The sequence below is a fragment of the Brachyistius frenatus genome, unplaced genomic scaffold, assembly GCF_029030835.1.
Source record: "Brachyistius frenatus isolate BFR_SWC_R1_liver_20210118 unplaced genomic scaffold, ASM2903083v1 Contig_133, whole genome shotgun sequence".
Lineage (NCBI taxonomy): Eukaryota > Metazoa > Chordata > Actinopteri > Embiotocidae > Brachyistius > Brachyistius frenatus.
In genome coordinates, this window is record NW_027210732.1 from 1,027,973 (window position 1) to 1,046,444 (window position 18,472).

General features: G+C 41.0%; 1 protein-coding gene across 1 annotated transcript in view; it reads left to right on the forward strand.

Annotated features, from left to right (window-relative positions):
- Nucleotides 1-18,472, forward strand: part of babam2 (BRISC and BRCA1 A complex member 2) — a 77,733-nt gene that overhangs the window by 7,207 nt on the left and 52,054 nt on the right. The window contains exons 4-5 of the mRNA XM_069714668.1: nt 13,814-14,008; nt 14,774-14,848. Coding sequence (XP_069570769.1) covers nt 13,814-14,008; nt 14,774-14,848 — 270 coding nt within the window. The remainder of the gene's footprint in view (nt 1-13,813; nt 14,009-14,773; nt 14,849-18,472) is intronic.

Consider the following 18,472-nt stretch of genomic DNA (forward strand, 5'->3'; position numbering starts at 1 on the left):
AGAGATCTGTGCAACAAATAGTTAAAGTGATTTGTATTTTCTTTAAAGTAAAATGAGAAGATTCTGCCAGTTCATGACAAGTGAAAGCATTTTTGTGTACCACTGATTCTTAATAAATCTCAATATGCCTTAATCCACAAGACGTAGAACTCACAAGCTGCATGTTTCTGGCCTTTGTTATCCAGTGGGGGTAAACATTAGGCTAATTTTAGGTCCTCTGTCAGTGGCTGGTTGAATTCTTGATGCCTCAGCAACACATTGCTCTTGTTTACCGCCAGCCAAGGGTATCATTAGCTTCTCTGTTTTGGCTTGTGTTTTTCCCTGCTGTCACCAGGCCTCGACTAGGTTTGTTATCCATGTTTCTGTTTAGACAGAGGAATGTATTGTTGCTGCAAAAAAAAAAAAAAAAAAAAAAAGAAGACGGGACTAATAGATGATGCACATGACACATGATGGTCATGTCGGTTTGGTACAGTACAGTTTCCATTGTATAAATTCTATGAAATCTTTTTTACAAAAAGTTTTTCCTTTCGGTAAATTAGTCTTCCAATGAATCAGGGGTTGAACCAGAGCACGCCATTGTGACAGCAATTACACTGTTGATGGCTATCTGATCAGTGTGAATCACAAGCCAGTGCTAGACTCTGCTAAAGATGTTTTTAGGGAGTAAAACTCCTCTCTATCAGACCAACAGAGCGATGAGTCGGTTGGGCAATAAATAGTCTCATGGTTGCTGTCATTTTCCGGCCGCATAATGTACATTTGAGATAAATTGCAGTCTAGTACTGACCCACAGCTCAGGCCAGCTGATTATAAACAATTTCTGGAATTCCCCAGCGATCTATTTTTAAGTACATCACATTAATGTTTATTTATCCCAATTAAGATTTTCAGCTCAGCATCCACAGTGGAGACTCAGAGCTGTCAACATTATCAGATTGGATATGTAATAGCAATTTCCCATAATTACCATAGGTGGAAACCTGTCTGGCAATTATTTCTTAATATAGTGACACTTTTAAATGTAAGAGAAACAAACAAAAAAAAAGGAAATTTAGGTATGTAAATAATGCCATTATTAAAACCAAATGTGAATAGTTTTCGCATTATTATTTTGTCTCCCTTTAAAGGAAAAATATTAATCAACCTCACCATAAACCTCGGTTCAAATTCCACCTAACTTTCTGCCTTTAGTTGCCTTGTCACCTTTTAAAAGATGTAGTAACTCGAACATACAGTGAACTACTCAAACTTTAACAATGAAGAAATCCTCAAACCTCCATGATTATTAAGAAAAGTCCTTTCAACATTTAAACCACAATGGGTTGGGGATGAAAGAGACTTAAATACTCCGGCTGGATGATGAGAGGCCACATGTCCCACAAATAAACCTTTTATAGCAGAACAGTTCCATGAGCCATGGAATATGAGCAGAGTCTGCCACAAATTTATCGAGGTTCACTGTTAGGTTCATTGTTGCTAGGGTGCAAGGGTTGACTGGAAAGTGCAAATCTAGGCTAAATGGCATCCAGACCGAGGGCTAATTGGCCACCAAGGCCGCTCCCCACCTCAGAGTGCTTTGGAACTCTCAGTGTAAGGCTTGTTTTTAACTGGCCACTCATGTTAGCCCTCGCACCAGCTTCATGACTCTCATTATTTTAGGGCAGTGGAAAATCATCTGCCAGTATAATGGGTTTATTTTGGGCAGAGAGGGAGCCATTGTTTCTTTTAACATGGACATAAATCTTAAATTGACTAATGTTTGCCCTCATAACGTTAATCAGCACTCACCACTCTGAAATATTTATGAGTTTAACCTAAAGATTTAATTGATGCCACACAGTAGTGGAAAAGCGGCTTATCAGAAATGATTTAAATTGTGGTGAACATGTCGAGACTGGGGTTGAAGTTTTAAATAGTATACACCATGCTGCGCTGACTTTACTGTGGGAACTGAAGATGAATGTGAAGCCAAAAACCGACAGAAGTGGCTGTAGGGGCTGACTGAATCTGGAGTGGGCAAGTGTGCATACTGTATATGTACCATTTGTATATAATAGTGGATGTGATCGCCAGGTCTTAAAAGAGGAGCCAAGTGTTTTAAAGTGCAATACCACCAAAGACTACTAGGTGCTGGCTCCAAAAAAACCTCTGGGTCTTATAGACTCTCGTTCAAAATGCCTCAACTTCTCTCATGAAATACCAACTCAATAGATTTAGTCATTGTGGTAGTTAAATTCACTCTTTCTGATCAGTGGTCCAGTTGTCCTTATGACAATATTTCCATATTTAATTTGATATTCAGCCTCAAGGAGAGGTTTGTCTGGTTTGATTGACCCGCCTGGGTCAGGCATAGTGTCCTTGGTTTCTCAGTCAGATCCTCGCCAGACTCAAGGCTTACACACCAATGGTTACATCACGGTGGGTTGTCCATTGATTGGCATAACCAGGTTTCCAATTATTACATATACCTAGCTGAAAGTAATGCCGCCAAATAGAACAGACCTTCAATATGAGGCCCGTTTTGCCCCAAACAAAGTAATTTGTATGACGTGTGATCCAACATCATCTGAAGGCAAAAGCATCTGCTCCAAATGGTCTTATTTGAAAGCAAATGGATAATGTGTCTTTAAATTAATTAAATGGTGTTGCATATTTTTTTTCTGCATGAAGGTTAAAGTCCTGTCACACTAACTGTTTGGGGAATTGGCCCTGTAACCTTTGAAAAAAAAGGCACGGTGTCACATCTGGGTAATAATCAGAACAATGAGTGATGGTGCAGATAATAGACTGGTCTGGTGGCGTATTAAAAGACGACACATTAGATAATTAACTCAAACAACAAAACAACACAGTGCATCGGTTTCTTTGTTGGCCAACTGAATGCTTTGACCAGGTATGGTCAGGTTGGGCATAGTGCGAGCACCCCTAAAACGTCTTTGGAAATTTAGACGGCGTTTTTTTGTGGAAATGTGGACATGTGCAATAGAAGGCTATAACATAGACTTCAAGCCCATGCTTCAGGTTCTTATTAAAATCTTATTTCAGCTAATGTCAGTTTTAATACCTTTTGCTTATTGCAGGGGAAATACATACCAAAATAACTGATCACTACTTTTATCGCCAACGTCCCATCAAACGTTTAGTAGATCTATTTCCTGGCTGTTGTTCATCAGTGACAACAAACTCCAAATGGAGCCGGTACACCAAACCAAGTGATGCACTTTGCCTGGGTGCAGTGGTGCAGAGCCCAATGAGAAAGAGTTCGGAAAGAAATGTGTTCACCAAACTCGGTAACAGAAATACAAGCAGGTCTGGCCACAAGCTGCTGGGAAAAATTACCAGATGAGGAAATGACAGAGGCAGGAAGGGAGGGAAGGAGAGCAATACTAGTTAAGTTCTTGACATAGATGGCGTTGCATCACATTGTTCTTTTTTTTCTAACCCAGTACAGTAAATGATTGCAACATAACAACTTGGTATTTTTTAGTTGGAAGGGCTATCCAAAATATGCAAATCTACTGACCAAAGGTGATTGTTTAAGTGTTTGACGTAGAAGTTCTAAATCCCGTACACGTCCTTTCAGCAGCATGTCCGACTGCTATGTGATGCATTCGGCTTGTTTTTGTTTTATTGGTGTGGCCATTTCTTTGAATGCGGTGCCCTGTTCTGTAATCTAAAATCCTCTGCCACCCATTCCTGTCCATGATTTGTTGTACACACTCAGCATACACACCCACACGCACAGTGAGTTATAGGTATTGTAATAATAATCCTGCAACACGAGAAGCCATAAAAGGACTTTCCAAGTTCTCTGTGTTTTGGCCTGGTAAATATAAATCACATGTATCTTTTATCACCGACACTGATTTAAATAAACAGCCAAAAAGCTCAAGTGCACTCGTAGTGACATCAGATGGAGCAGGACAAACCTTTGTAGGACTTTTTTGTGTGTTTCACCACTGATACTTCGTTACGTGTGCAGAGACAACTTTGTAAGGATCTATATGTTTGATCCTTCCAGGTGCCTCATATGTCATTAAACAGACATGTTAAAAAAAAGGCAAACAAACAAAACAACGTGGGCTTCTCCACTTCACCGTCTGTAAATGCACCCTTAATCTTTTTTTATTGTACCGTGAGATAGGAGTAATTGTGCAGCACATAAGAACAGCTATGTCTAATTGCAGCTCTCTTTTTTACTCCCCTAATATTTGTCTGCCCCTCTGTCCCCTATCTTTGTGTGCACTGTATCATTTTGCTGGTCTCGACTTGTCCAGTGATGCATGCAGGCACTCGACATTTTGGGAGTTCCCCGGCGTTTTTGCATCTTTCTCAGTCTGCGTGTGTCTAAGTCCCAGGGTTAACCTCGATAGCCTCTCAACACACAACCTCAACATGTTTTCACTTATCCGTGCTGCAGCACTCTGCTGTGAGGCGCAGAGGCAGGCTCTGTCTAGTTTCACTGGAAATTCCAGAAATTGTGTTTATTGCAACGTGAGGATTTGTTGTTTGGATCAGTTCAGCCATTAATTAGCAAAGTTTGCTGCATTTGTGTCAATCAACTGAGCAAGTTGTAGGTTTGGATTGTACAACATGACAGAAAAATTACCATATTTGAGATGACTAAATAGCCTGTTCTAGCTGATCCAACCAGTAAATATACCTTTACAGTTTATATCTGTCCCCTTAGCTTCAATTGTAATTATATAAGATTGGCTAATAATAGTGTTAGCCGCCCCTCAATTAACCCAGTCTATTGACTGAATACATATTTCTTATTTACAGTCACCAATATACTTCGCTTTTGATAAACCTTATGTTGTATTCTTGCGATCCAAAATGAATACAGCCATATTGTCTGAGAAACCAGTACTTAAACTCATTTTTTTTTTGCTCTCAGTTGGTAAAATATGTAATTTTGAATATGATCATCTCACTGGTGTGCTACTGTTGTTTCTCCCCTTTAATTTAGCGCAAGGTTTTCTGTTTACAGGGAGGGCCTGACACAGATTCAGTATTGCCTGGGTGATGTGTAGAATTTAGGTTGTGGATCTGCAAGTGTGGTGACGCTCTATATTGTTCTAATTGTAAAAAAATATATATATATATATATAATGAAAAGACAAAAATCTACAATGAATTGATCCCCTGCACTAACAAGTCCTAAAACTATTAAAGAGACGCGAATAAGCCACCCTGGTGGAATGGGTGACATGTTCCTTCGTGAACAGGGCTAATGAGGATTACATTCTACAGAAACATATGTTAATCTGCCACTGAAAATAGTCCCCATGTTTCTTTGGAGCAGCAGTGCCCAGCTGTCTCAGAAAGTTGTGGGAAATTACTAAGCCTTTCAAAAAAAAAAAAAAAAAAAAATTGGAAGTATACACTATGTGTGACCCATTTTTATAAATTTACATACTCGGTAGTAACCAGTGAGAAAGGATTATTGGTCTTTTCATTGGATTTGTTGAAACAAATCAGAGACATATATGCCAGCATTATCCTTAATGCTTTCAACAGTCAGTCTAATTAGACAGTAATTTGTTGTCTTAGATTAAATGTTTTTGCTTTGGATTCATGGCAATACGTGTTTAATTTTTTTTTAATTTTTTTTTTTTTTTAAATGAAGACTCCTCAGAGAGCTTGTGGTCTTGCACAATGAGGCATTGTTTGTAATTTAGGTATCAGGACAACTCCCACTAAAATTCAGTCTAAAGCTAATCTAAGCGTTGTCCCATCGAGGAAAAGGAAACATTCCCAGGTTCACGCTACCTTCTGGTAATCCTGAATGCCAAGCAGTGAAGGCTTCATATCTGCTGCTCCAGCTCGTCCCCTGTTACTGTTCTAACAATGGACCTCAGACGGCTTATAAAGCAAGATTATGTCAACCCGGGCATAATGTACCAACTGTTGCTCTCACTTCCTTCCTGCTTTTGGGAATAATGCGTTCCAACTTTTATTGGAGTTTATTATTGGCAGTGCTCACTGACAGGTCTGGGAATGCTTTTAGTGGACAGGGTATTGTTTGCTACCAGGAATGGCTGATGGGAAGGGGTCTGGCATTTCCTAAAACACCAGCCGATTTAGGGAGAAAACAAGAGAAGATGTGCCAAGACTAAGATGGGACAATGTTACGAGCCCTCACGGGGGATTGGTACCGGGCTAAAGCAGTGTCAGAACCACAAGGTAGTCAGAAAAGTGCCGTTTCTGTCAACAAGTTGTGCTGTGTTGGACACAAACTGCAGAAATCCCAGTTAAAAAAAACCACTAGGCTAAGAATGCCAAGTGTCTTAAACACATGACAAGAGCAATTTAGCATGATCTTACACTTGGCACTCTCCGGGGGCGAAACAGGGTGTGAGCCCACACTTGAATTAGAGACTAACAGAGATTAATTTAATACTTGGGAGTTTTTTAATGCCTCACACTTTCAAGTCTACAGCGAATTATTGGATCAGGTTGCCAGCATCTATAAAAATCACATTTAAGACGTAAAAACAAATATCTTCTCTTGGCCTATATAATTATCTTGCATTTTCAGATGCCAGTCCCTCTCTCATTGGCCTAAGATAAATATTGGATCGAAGATGGTACAGACGGATGGCACAGGAAGACATAATTCTGTCAACTTGGGTCTATTCAGTGTGAAGATGCCCAATTTAGGTGTACATTTTGTCCTTAAAGGAAAACACTGTTTTTGTGGAGTTCTTTCCTTATGCTCAACATATTTACAATACGGGAGGCTCACTTCAAATCGTAGCTGTCCCGTGACATGTTGAAAATACCTTTATTAGTTTGATGCAGTAATTCACGTGAATTGTATTCTGTCAGGTTACAGAAGACCACCACATACTGTAGGTTGTTTTTCATCTTGCTGTGATTGTGGAGATGGCAGTCGTGACACTTTCAGACTGCAGCTGCACGTGTGACACAGATCTACTCAATGCGAGTACGATCCATGTGAGCCGTCGCAGCCACCACTCCAAACGCCTCCGCTGATTGCAATATAAATGCAACACTAACTGCCTTTCTTTAGACGGCTACAGTTTTCCCCAGATGCATTAAGACTTTATGACGGCTCAACTTTTTTAACCTGCTGTAATAGATCAACTGTGGTGAATTAACTCAACACCTAGAAGGCAAATGAAATGAATGGACTTTAACGCAGGCGTAATAGTGACGATAACACCACGTTTCCCATCAACCCTGTCACATCTGGTGTTGCTGTATTTTTTATGATCATCATCAGTGCTTGCTGACAGCAAATGAGGAGTTATTTTTGCTGATAAAAAAAAAAAATAAATTCTTTTTGAGTACTTTTACTGTGAAGAATTCTTAGGAATTTAGCAAATTTGCTAACTCTTGCAAATATTGCAGCAATTGGTTGAATCTGCATTAATTATTGTAATTGCAAAATCGCTCTTCCCTGGAAGGACTGACGAGTTAGCAAAACTTGCTGTATGGTGTCATAGTGTCATATTGCTAACCATTTCCAGCTTCATCCCACTCTGCTCAGCTACGTGATGAGATTATAAATGTGAACAGCAGCAGCCGGTGGTTTACAGGCTGGTAAGGTCGAGGTCACCGACCCTGCTTTGGACAATTCAAGGTACACAGCAATTGTGTTTCCAGGCAGCAGTGATAGCAGCGTCCAGTCAGTGTCTAAAGGTGCCTTTACTGTTGTTCATAACTGATGATAGTTTTCGAAACAAATATCTTTAAAATGCAAAAGGCCAAGTTGGCAGAACAACTGTGTTTTGATCAAACTTGAATATATTTTTCATCATGTATGGCTTACAGGTCTGTTCTAACTAAACATCTCATGTTTCTTTTGGTACTATTTTCCCTTCTTTACTTTCAAGAACTAACTGTTCTCCTCATTTGTATTCACACTCTGCCAGTCGATCTGATTTAAAAATAAGTAATTTGAGTAAATTCATCAATAGGAAAAGAGAAGTAGCATTTTCTTTTAAAAAGAGTAGTGTTCTATCATATTTATGTCTGTGCTATTTTGACTGTGTTTTAAGCATAGACTTAGACACACTGCTACATGAATACCCAAAATAATAAATCCTAATGCTAATCCAATATATTTTTAATATGCAGTTTTTAACATTGATGTGGAATCAAATCCTAATATCTTAGAGTAATACGATTATAAATTGCTCCCCTTACAGATATGCAGTCTTTTTTTAAAAAGAAGGTATCAGTTGTTTATTTATTAGAGGTGACGGGTTTTATCATTAGCCAAGGTTAGGCTTAATCATTTGACACAGGTTTAGCCAGTGTGTTGTGACAAAATAATTGGATTAGAAGGTCCAGATAGAACCAGGGACTATTGTTTAGAGCTTCGATATGTACCCCCTGTGGAGAAAGCCCGAAGAAAGATGTTCCTTCCATACAGACGGATCTAGAGGGCATGTACATGGATTTTTTTTTTTTTTTTTTTTTTTTTTTTTTTTTACTTCATTTCATCAAATGTTAAATCTCAGGTTTCAAATAGCCTAGATTGTGACTGTTGCATCTTTTGTTTTGTTTCCATGTATCAAATCTGTACATTTTCCGCAGGGCTTATCCTATTCATGAAAAAAAACAACAACAACAACAACAAAAAAAAGGCACATAGATTTGTTTTGGCACACACAGCCTTCAGCAGAGCGTGTAAAATCAATTCAGGGAAGAGTCTGTACAGACTCACATGTCTACACACAACCGCACACACATTGCAACACATGAACATTGCTTTTTGGCTCAGTGCTTTTCATTCTCTCTCCCTCTATGTTCGACCGATGTTTTTCTGCCGCATTCAAGCACTACCTTGTTAACTCAAAGTCAGAACATTCAGTACAATACAAGAGAGACTAGTGCACTGCCCCGTTGTTGGCCACAACTGTGAATTTTTAGCCATCCCAGCGGCATGGCTGGAGGGCAACGCTGCATGTTTGGTCGGTCAGATCGTCGGTTGGTTGGACAATCAGTCCAAAACTTTGACTCAGACCAAAATATCTCAACGGCTCCACATTGATTTGGTCGTCTTTTCCTTCAGTGCCACCAGCAGGGTGAGATGTCGTGACAACCATTAAATGGATTGCAATAACATATTGTTCACATATTCAGAGTCGGATGGATCTGAACTTTTAAATGCATATAACATTTTTTGTCAAATTTTCGCAGAACAGATACAAGTCACAGGGGACCAAATCCGGTGAGTTGGGGAGGTGGGAAGCGACGATTGTGTTGTTGAGGGCAAGAAAAACATGTTTTCAATGCGCTGTGAGCTGTCGTGTGGGAGAACCAGAATCATCGCACCACAGTTCAGGTTGGTTACACCAAATGCTTTCCCTCAGATGCCTCAGATCATTACAGTTAAACTTGGTGTTAACAGTCTGACCCTGTGGGACAAATCCTGCGAATTTAAAACTCCACCTGGTTTCACTCTTGACCTGATACGGCTAGTTTGTTTTTTGACGGTGAGGTTTTGCCCTTCTGAAATGCAAACGACGCTCAGAACATCTCGCCCAGGTCATTGCTTCATTGCCTTAGATTTTCCCGAAGCATTTCAAGAGTTTCTGTTTCCGACTCCCTAAGTTTGACAAAAAATGTAATGTTTGCTCTCAGCTCTAGTCTATTGTGAAATTGCAAAACCGCACACAAAACACTTTTAACACAGGTGCTGATGTCGCTGCACCCAATTCTCGCGCAGCAGAATGTTCTGATTTGCCCTTATAGTTAGAATACACGGGGGGAAAGATCTGGGATCACAATATAATCATAGCACAAACTCAGTGTAGGCTCTAATTAACCAGCTAGTTCAGGCCAAAGATTTACGAGGAGATGATTTGAAACTTGTAACCACACAGTTTGCCAATCTGCAACATTCTGAAACCTTCCAGTTTCCATCAAAATAAAGTAGACAGTATGACATCACTATAGCAAACTGCTCGCTTGTCAGGCTTTCTCGTTGCTGGATTTACATTTTTGCATCTTAAAACATGAACGGAGATAGTGATAGTGAATAATTTGCAACAGTTGCAGTTTCAGTGGTGACAAAACTAAACAACCTAAAAGAAATGAGATGTGTGAGAATTATCGAGCCGCCCATTGCTGCTTTAACAGAATACCCAGGTGGCTTATGCAAATTGATGCTGAGACGGGAGAACTCCACTGTTTTGTCAATTTCTCCCATATTTTTCCAGAGCAGTTCTGGCATTTAGAGGAGTTGGTGTTTACTCTAATGAGAAGGAAACAAATAAATGTTTTCCTGCCTTATGTTCTGAAACTCAGACTTCAACTTAACGCTATCAGCTGGCTTAAAGTGGAGGTGAAACGGACCAGTGAACGCTGCCGCAACGTCTGCTCTCATCGCAAATCTTGGGTTTGAACTAGGCTTTCAAACTATAAGTACGGAAAGGCATACTTCCCAGAGGAAACATGTTACGAGCTTTGTTGATCTACTGACATTTCTTCTGGCGGCATGGCTTTGACATTTGTGGAGTTGAGTGAGATGTCCTGACAACTACTTGATGGATGGATGTGACATTTGAAGCAGACATTTATGTTCATCAATTATGAACTGTAATAGGTTTTGGTTAACATTCAACATTCCTTTCTGGGACAACATTAAAAAAAAAAAAAAATCGTAATTTTAATGATTTTGAGCAAAAAGCTGCAAAACGAATGCCATTCTCAGCCCTGTGTCTAAATACAGTTTCACAGAGCAGCCAGCATAACTTGTTAAAATGTATACATATCAGAGCCTTTTTGGGGTTTTTTTTTATACTGGGAGAAGGCAGTCAAACTCTTTCAAAGGAACTGCTTCACCTGGGAGCCGCCCAATTCAAGCTCAGCCCTTCTGTCATTGGCTAATGAAGCCGTTGGAGCAGTTGAGGTTAAGCCTTATGCTTGAGGACACCTTAACTGTAATTACTGAGGGAGTGTTTCTCCATACCAGAGTCTTTCTTGTTCCCATGCTTTTTGTCTGTGCAGCTCGGTTGTACTCCAGCTCACCTAACTTCACTTATTTCATCATCGAGGTTCAGTTTAGTTCACCGTTTGATTTTTACCAATCAGTGGCAGCAAAACTGCAGTCTCAATCCAGTTTTCATTGGCCTTGACCTAGTTGTCTGAGCTCTTTTCTTTTTTTTTTCTTCTTCTTCCCCTTCTCCCACCTCTGATCCCTCCTCCCTGCCTCTCGTCCTCCTCAGTGGAGTTTCGCTGATATTCTGTGTCACAGTCCTGACACAGCACTTCCTCAGTCTCTCCTCAGTTTCAGCTCGCTCCTGCCCCGGGGCACCGACTGCCTCTTTTGGACAATGCCCATCCTTGTTTGCATCTCCCCCTCATTTCGGGATTCCCGGCATTGCTGGTAACCACTGGTGGATCAGGATGATGAGGTCACTGTCTCTGTTTAGCCTGCCCTTGCCACCCCCACCTACCCACCCACTCTCCATGATGGTGGTGGGGGGGCTGCTCAGAAACAATGGAAGCTTTCTCCATTGGGCTGATACGGGCTGGCAGAGAGACAGACAGACAGACAGCTGAGGAGACAAGCTAATGCAAGTCCACGACATCCTGCTTTTGACACCTTAATCGGTATTAATGGCTACAGCCACCCACTCACTGCGCACTGAAATGGCTCTCTATTGCAATTTGCTCATCATTTAGGTTGACCTGTATTTAATTGGCTTGAGTGCTACAGTAAAGCAGGGAATTTACACATTCATTTTGGCACTGCAGTTATGTCATCCGGTTACATGGCTTGTTGTTTGTCTTATCGGTTTGAGTGTGCCAGAAGTATTTCACTTTCAGATTGAGTTGGGGAAAGGGATCAATTTCACTTTTCTGGACTGCAGAGAGAGCTGCATCTTCCCCGAGCCTGGACACCTATTCATCCGTATTACCACATCATCCTCTTCACATCAGACATGTCAGGGAGAAAAAGTTTCCCTTCTTGCAAATTTCATCTTACCCTTTCCAGAAAGACGTGCGTCAAATCACATCAGTGGGAAAATCTGTGAAAACTAGAACTAAGTAATGTCTTTTTTTTTTTTCCTTCGTTTCAATATCTTTAAGTGAACGAGCACCGTCGTTTCAACTTGCAAACAGTGCAGTAAACTCATTAGACGGGTACTTCTCCATTATAAATTATCACCAGTCATCCATTCGTCTTGATGAGAACTGACCTGTTTTTTGCAAATAATTTTTGCACAGTGTTGTTCACATTAATTTAAAGTGTTTTATCCCTTGTGCATCAATGGACAGGTTCCCCTTAAGAGAGGAAAAGGTCAAATGAGAGCAGTCGGTCATGTTTGGTTGGTTATGCTCACTCATACGTGACCGATGGTTGTAGCTGTGTGCTGTAAATTTGCATATTAGGCATTTTGCCTCATTCGAAGGGTCACGTGCTGTTTGTGATTTGGTGAAAGGCAGACACAGTGTGCACCCTGGAGCTTTTAGGCATGCAAAGTAAACTAATTGATCAACTGAAATACTTATAGTTATTATCAGCTTTGACAAATTTTAGCACCGTAATCAAATCCTATGAAAATTGCATTATTGCATAGGTATGACATGTTTGTTATGTCAGTCAGTGTGTCAGAAAGGGTTCAGGAAAGTGGCAGATATCAGAGTTCAGACTCAGTACTTTTCCATATCAATTTAACTCACCGTGTGGCTGCAGGACATCCTCTAGCCCAACCCTTTCCGTCTCATCTTGTAATGGGAAGTACCGTTTGTCAAAATTAGACATTCATTGACTTTGTTTTTCCTTTCTAGGACAAATGTTTTTTTCCATTACCACATTCTTCCCAACTGCTACTAATAATAGATGGTAGAGTTTCCGTGATGTCACACATAGGTGTCCTAAAGAATGGTCAGATGGCTCTGACCGTCGCCATCTTGGCAGTGCCGGACTCCGCCTTTCTCCCGGCTAAAACCAAAACTGGGCGTGGAGGTGGTGTGTTGGTGAAGCTGAGGCAGGTCGAATGAAGCCTGATTGTTGAAACCAATGCCGTGGAGGCTCTTTTGCTGTATGGCTCTGGCTGACACATGTAGGCAGCTGGTCAACTGTGATGGTACCCACCTGTCACTCAAAGCAGCCCTAACCTTAATTACGCGTATCTTAAAGCTTTATTAAAGTTTAAATGGATAAATTATATAACCCCTCTCCCCCTCCTTTATACAATTGTCATGAATGGGGAAACTAGTAATATGGACCAAAACCATTTTTCGTACCAGACTGTAAACATGTTTATTTCTGCTGTAAAGGTGGGCATTTTAACACGGGGGGGTCTTTGGGGAATGACTCACTTTTCGAGGCAGCCTCAAGTGGCCATTCGTGGAACTGCAGGTTTTTGGCACTTTTGGATTAGCTCCAACCCACTTCATGCTAATAGTACTATTTTATGCCATCTGTACCACTACTTTTAATTAGTTTATCACATTTTCCTAATCTGAACACATTATTTCAGTTAGTTCGGCAGTGTTTAATGCAACATCCCCCCCACCCACCCACCCCCTATTGATGCACTTAGGCTCCAAGGTCAGACTTCCACTCGCTCCATATGTATTTTCTCTTCATTTAGAGAAATATGAGAACTCAAAGGCTTTAGCTGAGTTACCCGTGAAGGCCTTATTTGTTTCCCAAATCAGTTTAGAGTGGAGTAGTTACCATAAGAGGCAGCTAATCCTCTCAGTTCAAAACTGTATAACATTGTTTGGATCTTGCATGCCAACAGGTTGAACCTTCAAACAAACCATGGCATGTCTTCTGTCTGTCCTTATGCCTTATTCCTGTTGTCCACCTCAGCACCTGGTCCACTGGGATGCCGGGAACCCCGAATGTTTGCTGCAGCTGGTGAAGGAGCTCATCCAGCAGTACCATCACTACCAGTGCCAGCGTCTGCGGGAGAGCTCCCGACTGCTGTTTGAGTACGACAGCCTGCTGGAAGATCCCAACTACGGCCGCAACATGGAGATTTATGCCGGATGCAAGAACACCTGGGTAAGGACCTGTTCAGGGACTTTACAACTACGTTTACTTTACAGTTACAAAATACCCAAAGGAAACGTGTTATTCATGTAGCCTGCCATACAGAGCTGGTTGTCCAACCTTAATGTTTTAGGATACTGCGTGAGATCAAGTCTCAAAAGTGCCAAAAGTTAGCGTCAAACATTTGGTCATATTCTTCGTCTTGTTTACATATTATTTGATAAGACATTCCACTGTATACGAAACTCTAGAAACATTTCAAACGTTACAATATGCATTTCATTTTGGCAAAATTTCTTATCAAATGTGACGTGTTGAGCAGTTTGGGATAATCTTTCAAAAGAAAAAAAAAAGAGTTGAATCACACGTAAATTCTAAACTTATCGTTTTGGTGTTGGTATCAAGTCTCAGGTGTGCATTTAAAATATGGCTCATGATCATGATTTGACCTGAAGCCCATCTTTCAAAGTTGCACGGCACAGTGATGTGCACAGAGCAGCAATAACCTTCCTAAGTACGTATTGCAAGTTAATTACAAATGTGAACGCACCAGTAGTCACAAAAACGTGTGTAAATTATGTGCTGACGTTGATCAAGCAACGTTACTTGAATACTTACACGCAAAAGTTAGCTTCTTTCCTTCTCTGTGCACATCAACCATGCAACAGGAACTTTTGGAAGCAGCCTCGTACATCATCATCAAGTCTTTTGCTTCTAAAATGTCCTGTATTTTGTACACGTTCTGAAGTTCTTTACTTCTGTGTCTAATTTCTCCAGACGGGAGAGTTTTCAGCTCGTTTCCTTCTCAAACTCCCCGTGGACTTCAGCAACATCCCTATCTATCTCCTGAAGGTAATGAAACACCAGCCCCACAGTCGCACATCCAATATCAGCAATTCAGACCTGCAGATAGTGCTGCAGACTCAATGCACAGCAGAGTAGCCATGAAATGAGCTTCCTTCCGATATTATGAGGTCATGAGTGTTTATATGTTTACATGTATGTGTGTCCGTGTGTTTTTAATATGTGCTGGGATAACAGTAGGATTTATTTAAATGAACTGCAACGTAGCTGTGTGTCTGTGTGTGTGTGTGTGTGTGTGTGTGCACGCACGCAGGCAGACTCCAGTCTTGGGGGCTGTGAGTTGACTAATCAGCAAGCCGTCACTGTCGATCTGCTCTGAGCCGCGTGGTGTCTGGAGGCAGCTTAGCCTGAGCATACACATGCACACACACACACACACACACGCACGCACGCACGCACGCACGCACGCAAACACACACACACACACACACACACACACACACACACACACACACACACACACACATTCTCTCTCTCTGTGTCTCTCTCTCTTTCTCTCTCTCTCTCTCTGTCCTAGGCGATCAGTGATTGCCTTTACCCCTCCCTCACTCTCTCACTCATCTCCAGTTCTCTTTTCACTCTCTGTCACACACACACACACACACACACACACACACACACACACACACACACACACACACACACACACACACACACACACACACACACACACACACACACACACACACACACACACACACACCCCGTCCTATAGCAGCCTGCATGCTGGAGGCTGTGGCTTTTTGGCCTTTTCCAGCCTGGCCTCTGTTTGTGAGGGGAAATGATGGTAAACATAAGGGAAACAGCAGCCATCGTCAGCCTTTTGTCCCCACTGTCTGTCAGACCTGGAGCCCTTACACTCGTCTCTCTTTGCAGGCTTCGAGTGGACTCATCCAAAGCCTAAAGTCATATTTCACATCCACATAGCCAGTCATGGTGGAATTTTTATTGAATTTCTTTAATATCATTTCTCCCCTGAGTGTCCTCAGGCAGGAAAGTTTCTAGACTCAGCCCTGAAATGAGCACTATTGGTGACATTTTTTTTCAAGTTTTTCCACTGAGTGGTGGGAGCCGTGTCGCCAGTGAAACAATATTGTCAAAGAGCTCTCTGTAATATTTGGTGATTTTATTATAGACGAAATCTTGGATGTGGATGAACATTGCTGTCACCCTAATCATATCATTTGCTTTGCTTCGTATGTGCACACACGCACATGCACTCACAGTATTATGCTGTATTTGGCAGCTGGGGTATACATAGTATCACCAAGGGAGCGCTTGAAGACTAAGGAAAGAGTATCGACTCGCAGAGAGGAAAGTAATGAACATCAGCCCACACCTTGTCCACCTACGCATTACAGAGGAACAGGATAATGCAGCACATGGGCTGGACTCGAAGAACATCAATGTACTGTGCGCTAAACCGATGACCTGAATTCTCAGTTTGACAGTTGTTGTGCAATTAGTTCAGTCACTTGTGTTTTTTTTTCATGCATTGCGCATTTCTGCAGTGCGAGTAATTCCATACTGTTTCTAGAGCTATTGAAGTGCAATGAATTCATTCCTACAGTAGTTTCTGACTGAGCAGACAAATATAGCCGATACTGTAGACTCCCTATATAAAAAAGCATTGGAACCACAAGTTTGTGAAATTAAAGATGATTTCTACACATTTCTTTGCATATATATGCTACACACATCCATTGCCTTACCAGTTATCCTTAGCTTGAGGGTCAATGATGAAACCAAGGGAGAATTATTCTATTTCAGTTGGTTAAGCTGGATGTATGCTGAAGTGGAAGTAGTGCCCTCAAAGGCTGCAGACACCTGACATAGTAATATGATTAAGAAAATGCTCGACAGTCAGTTTGTTTTTGATTTCCAGATCCGGCTGTTTTTTTTATCTGTGCTGTCGGTCTGCATCCAGTGACAAAATACGTCTTCCCGCAGCCGAGAGGGAAATATTCAGATGTCTTTCCTTTTGTCACACCAGGAGTCTAAAATCTGAAGAGCTACCGTTTAAAATAACAATGAAAAGCAACAAGTCATCTCATGTGACAAGCGGGAACCAGAGAATGTCTTTGGATATTTTTTTTTTCACCATTTCTGCTTTCAAAGTGATTCAGTTGATTCATGGATTATTACAAGTGTCCATAAGAGGTGTTGGACACTTAAGTCAATCTTAAAAATGTTTGCATTTCATTGCGTTACTTGTAAAAATGTCAACAAAAATGACATTTCTCTTAAAGAGAGGGCGCTTTAATCACAAAGGATAAAACCTGCTGAAGGTTTCCTCCATGTTTCAGACAGCAAAGATCTCCATTCATCCACAGCAGAGCATCGAGGAGCGGACATTAGAGCACCTACTGGATTGAGGTTGGGACTCTGGGAGGACCATCCTGATTTTCTCCTTGTCTTTCATAGGGCAGCAACATGCTGCTTGAATAATTGTTTTGGCTGATGTCTCAGGAAGTTTGCATCCAAAATTATTTTATTCACAATTCCATTAATAGATTTATGTTCACTTACAAAACTGTAGGAAAAACAGTTTTAGACTCCAACATTCACACCTCCATGCTTTACCGTACCCTCAGTGCAGTCTGGTTAGAGTTCTTCCTTTACCTTTGGGATGAATTTGGTTTCATCTGAAAATAACACATCTCCAAAGGTTTGTCAAAAAAAAAATTGTATCCTCTGATCTCTGAAATGACTCTTGGTGCTGATTTGTGAGTGTTTTAATGAATATTATTCACAATTGCAAGGTCCAATCTGCTTCTCTCCTTCTGGGTGTCCCTGTGCACTTTGAACTTTTGAACTTTTTGACCATGTATCCAAATGTGAAGGATGAGCATGTATCGCTGATCTGACAAATGAAGGCTTTTTATGTGCAAATGAATGATGCTTGACCTTTTCTTTGAGCTCACTTCACTTGGCTTTGCCATTTTTGCAGTTGCTTTTAACTAACCAGTTCTACCTTTTTTTTTTTTATAGTAATGCATGAAGTCAATTACCCTCAAGTTCACACAAGTGCCCATTGCAGAGTAACCAAAGATGAAGTTCATCACATGAATAATGGATTGATACGTTCTACTAAGTTTGATAGATTTGTTTGATAGATTTGGGTTCTAGCCAAAAAGGAAGGTCTCAAAAATTAAACCTAGCTCAGTTTTTGCAATGCCACATTATCTAGCCAGTCACTGCCCTGGCTATTGATAACTTGCTTTGTAACCTGCAAAATGATTTCTGCTGTTGATCTGGTATTTCTCACAGTCTCAGATACGGTGCTTGCCACTGTGTGCTGACTCACTTTGCAGTGTTAAGCATTCAGAGCCATGTACCTGTTGCAAAAACTGGACTTCCTCGATAGATGCTGTGTTTCATTGTCCCCCTGAAGCAACTTGCCCTCACCAACTCAGTCCCTTTTGCATTCTTTTCACACAGGGCTGTTTTGATTTCAACACCCACTAAGCCTTCAAGATGAGTTAGAACCTATTTAATAGGAGGGCTTTAAAAAAAAAGAAAAAAAAGTCAGCACTTCAAAAGTCAAAAAGGTGATGCTTTTCAGACACAATATAAGCCATCAGCCAGGTGCTGTAGGTAGAGGTCAGACTG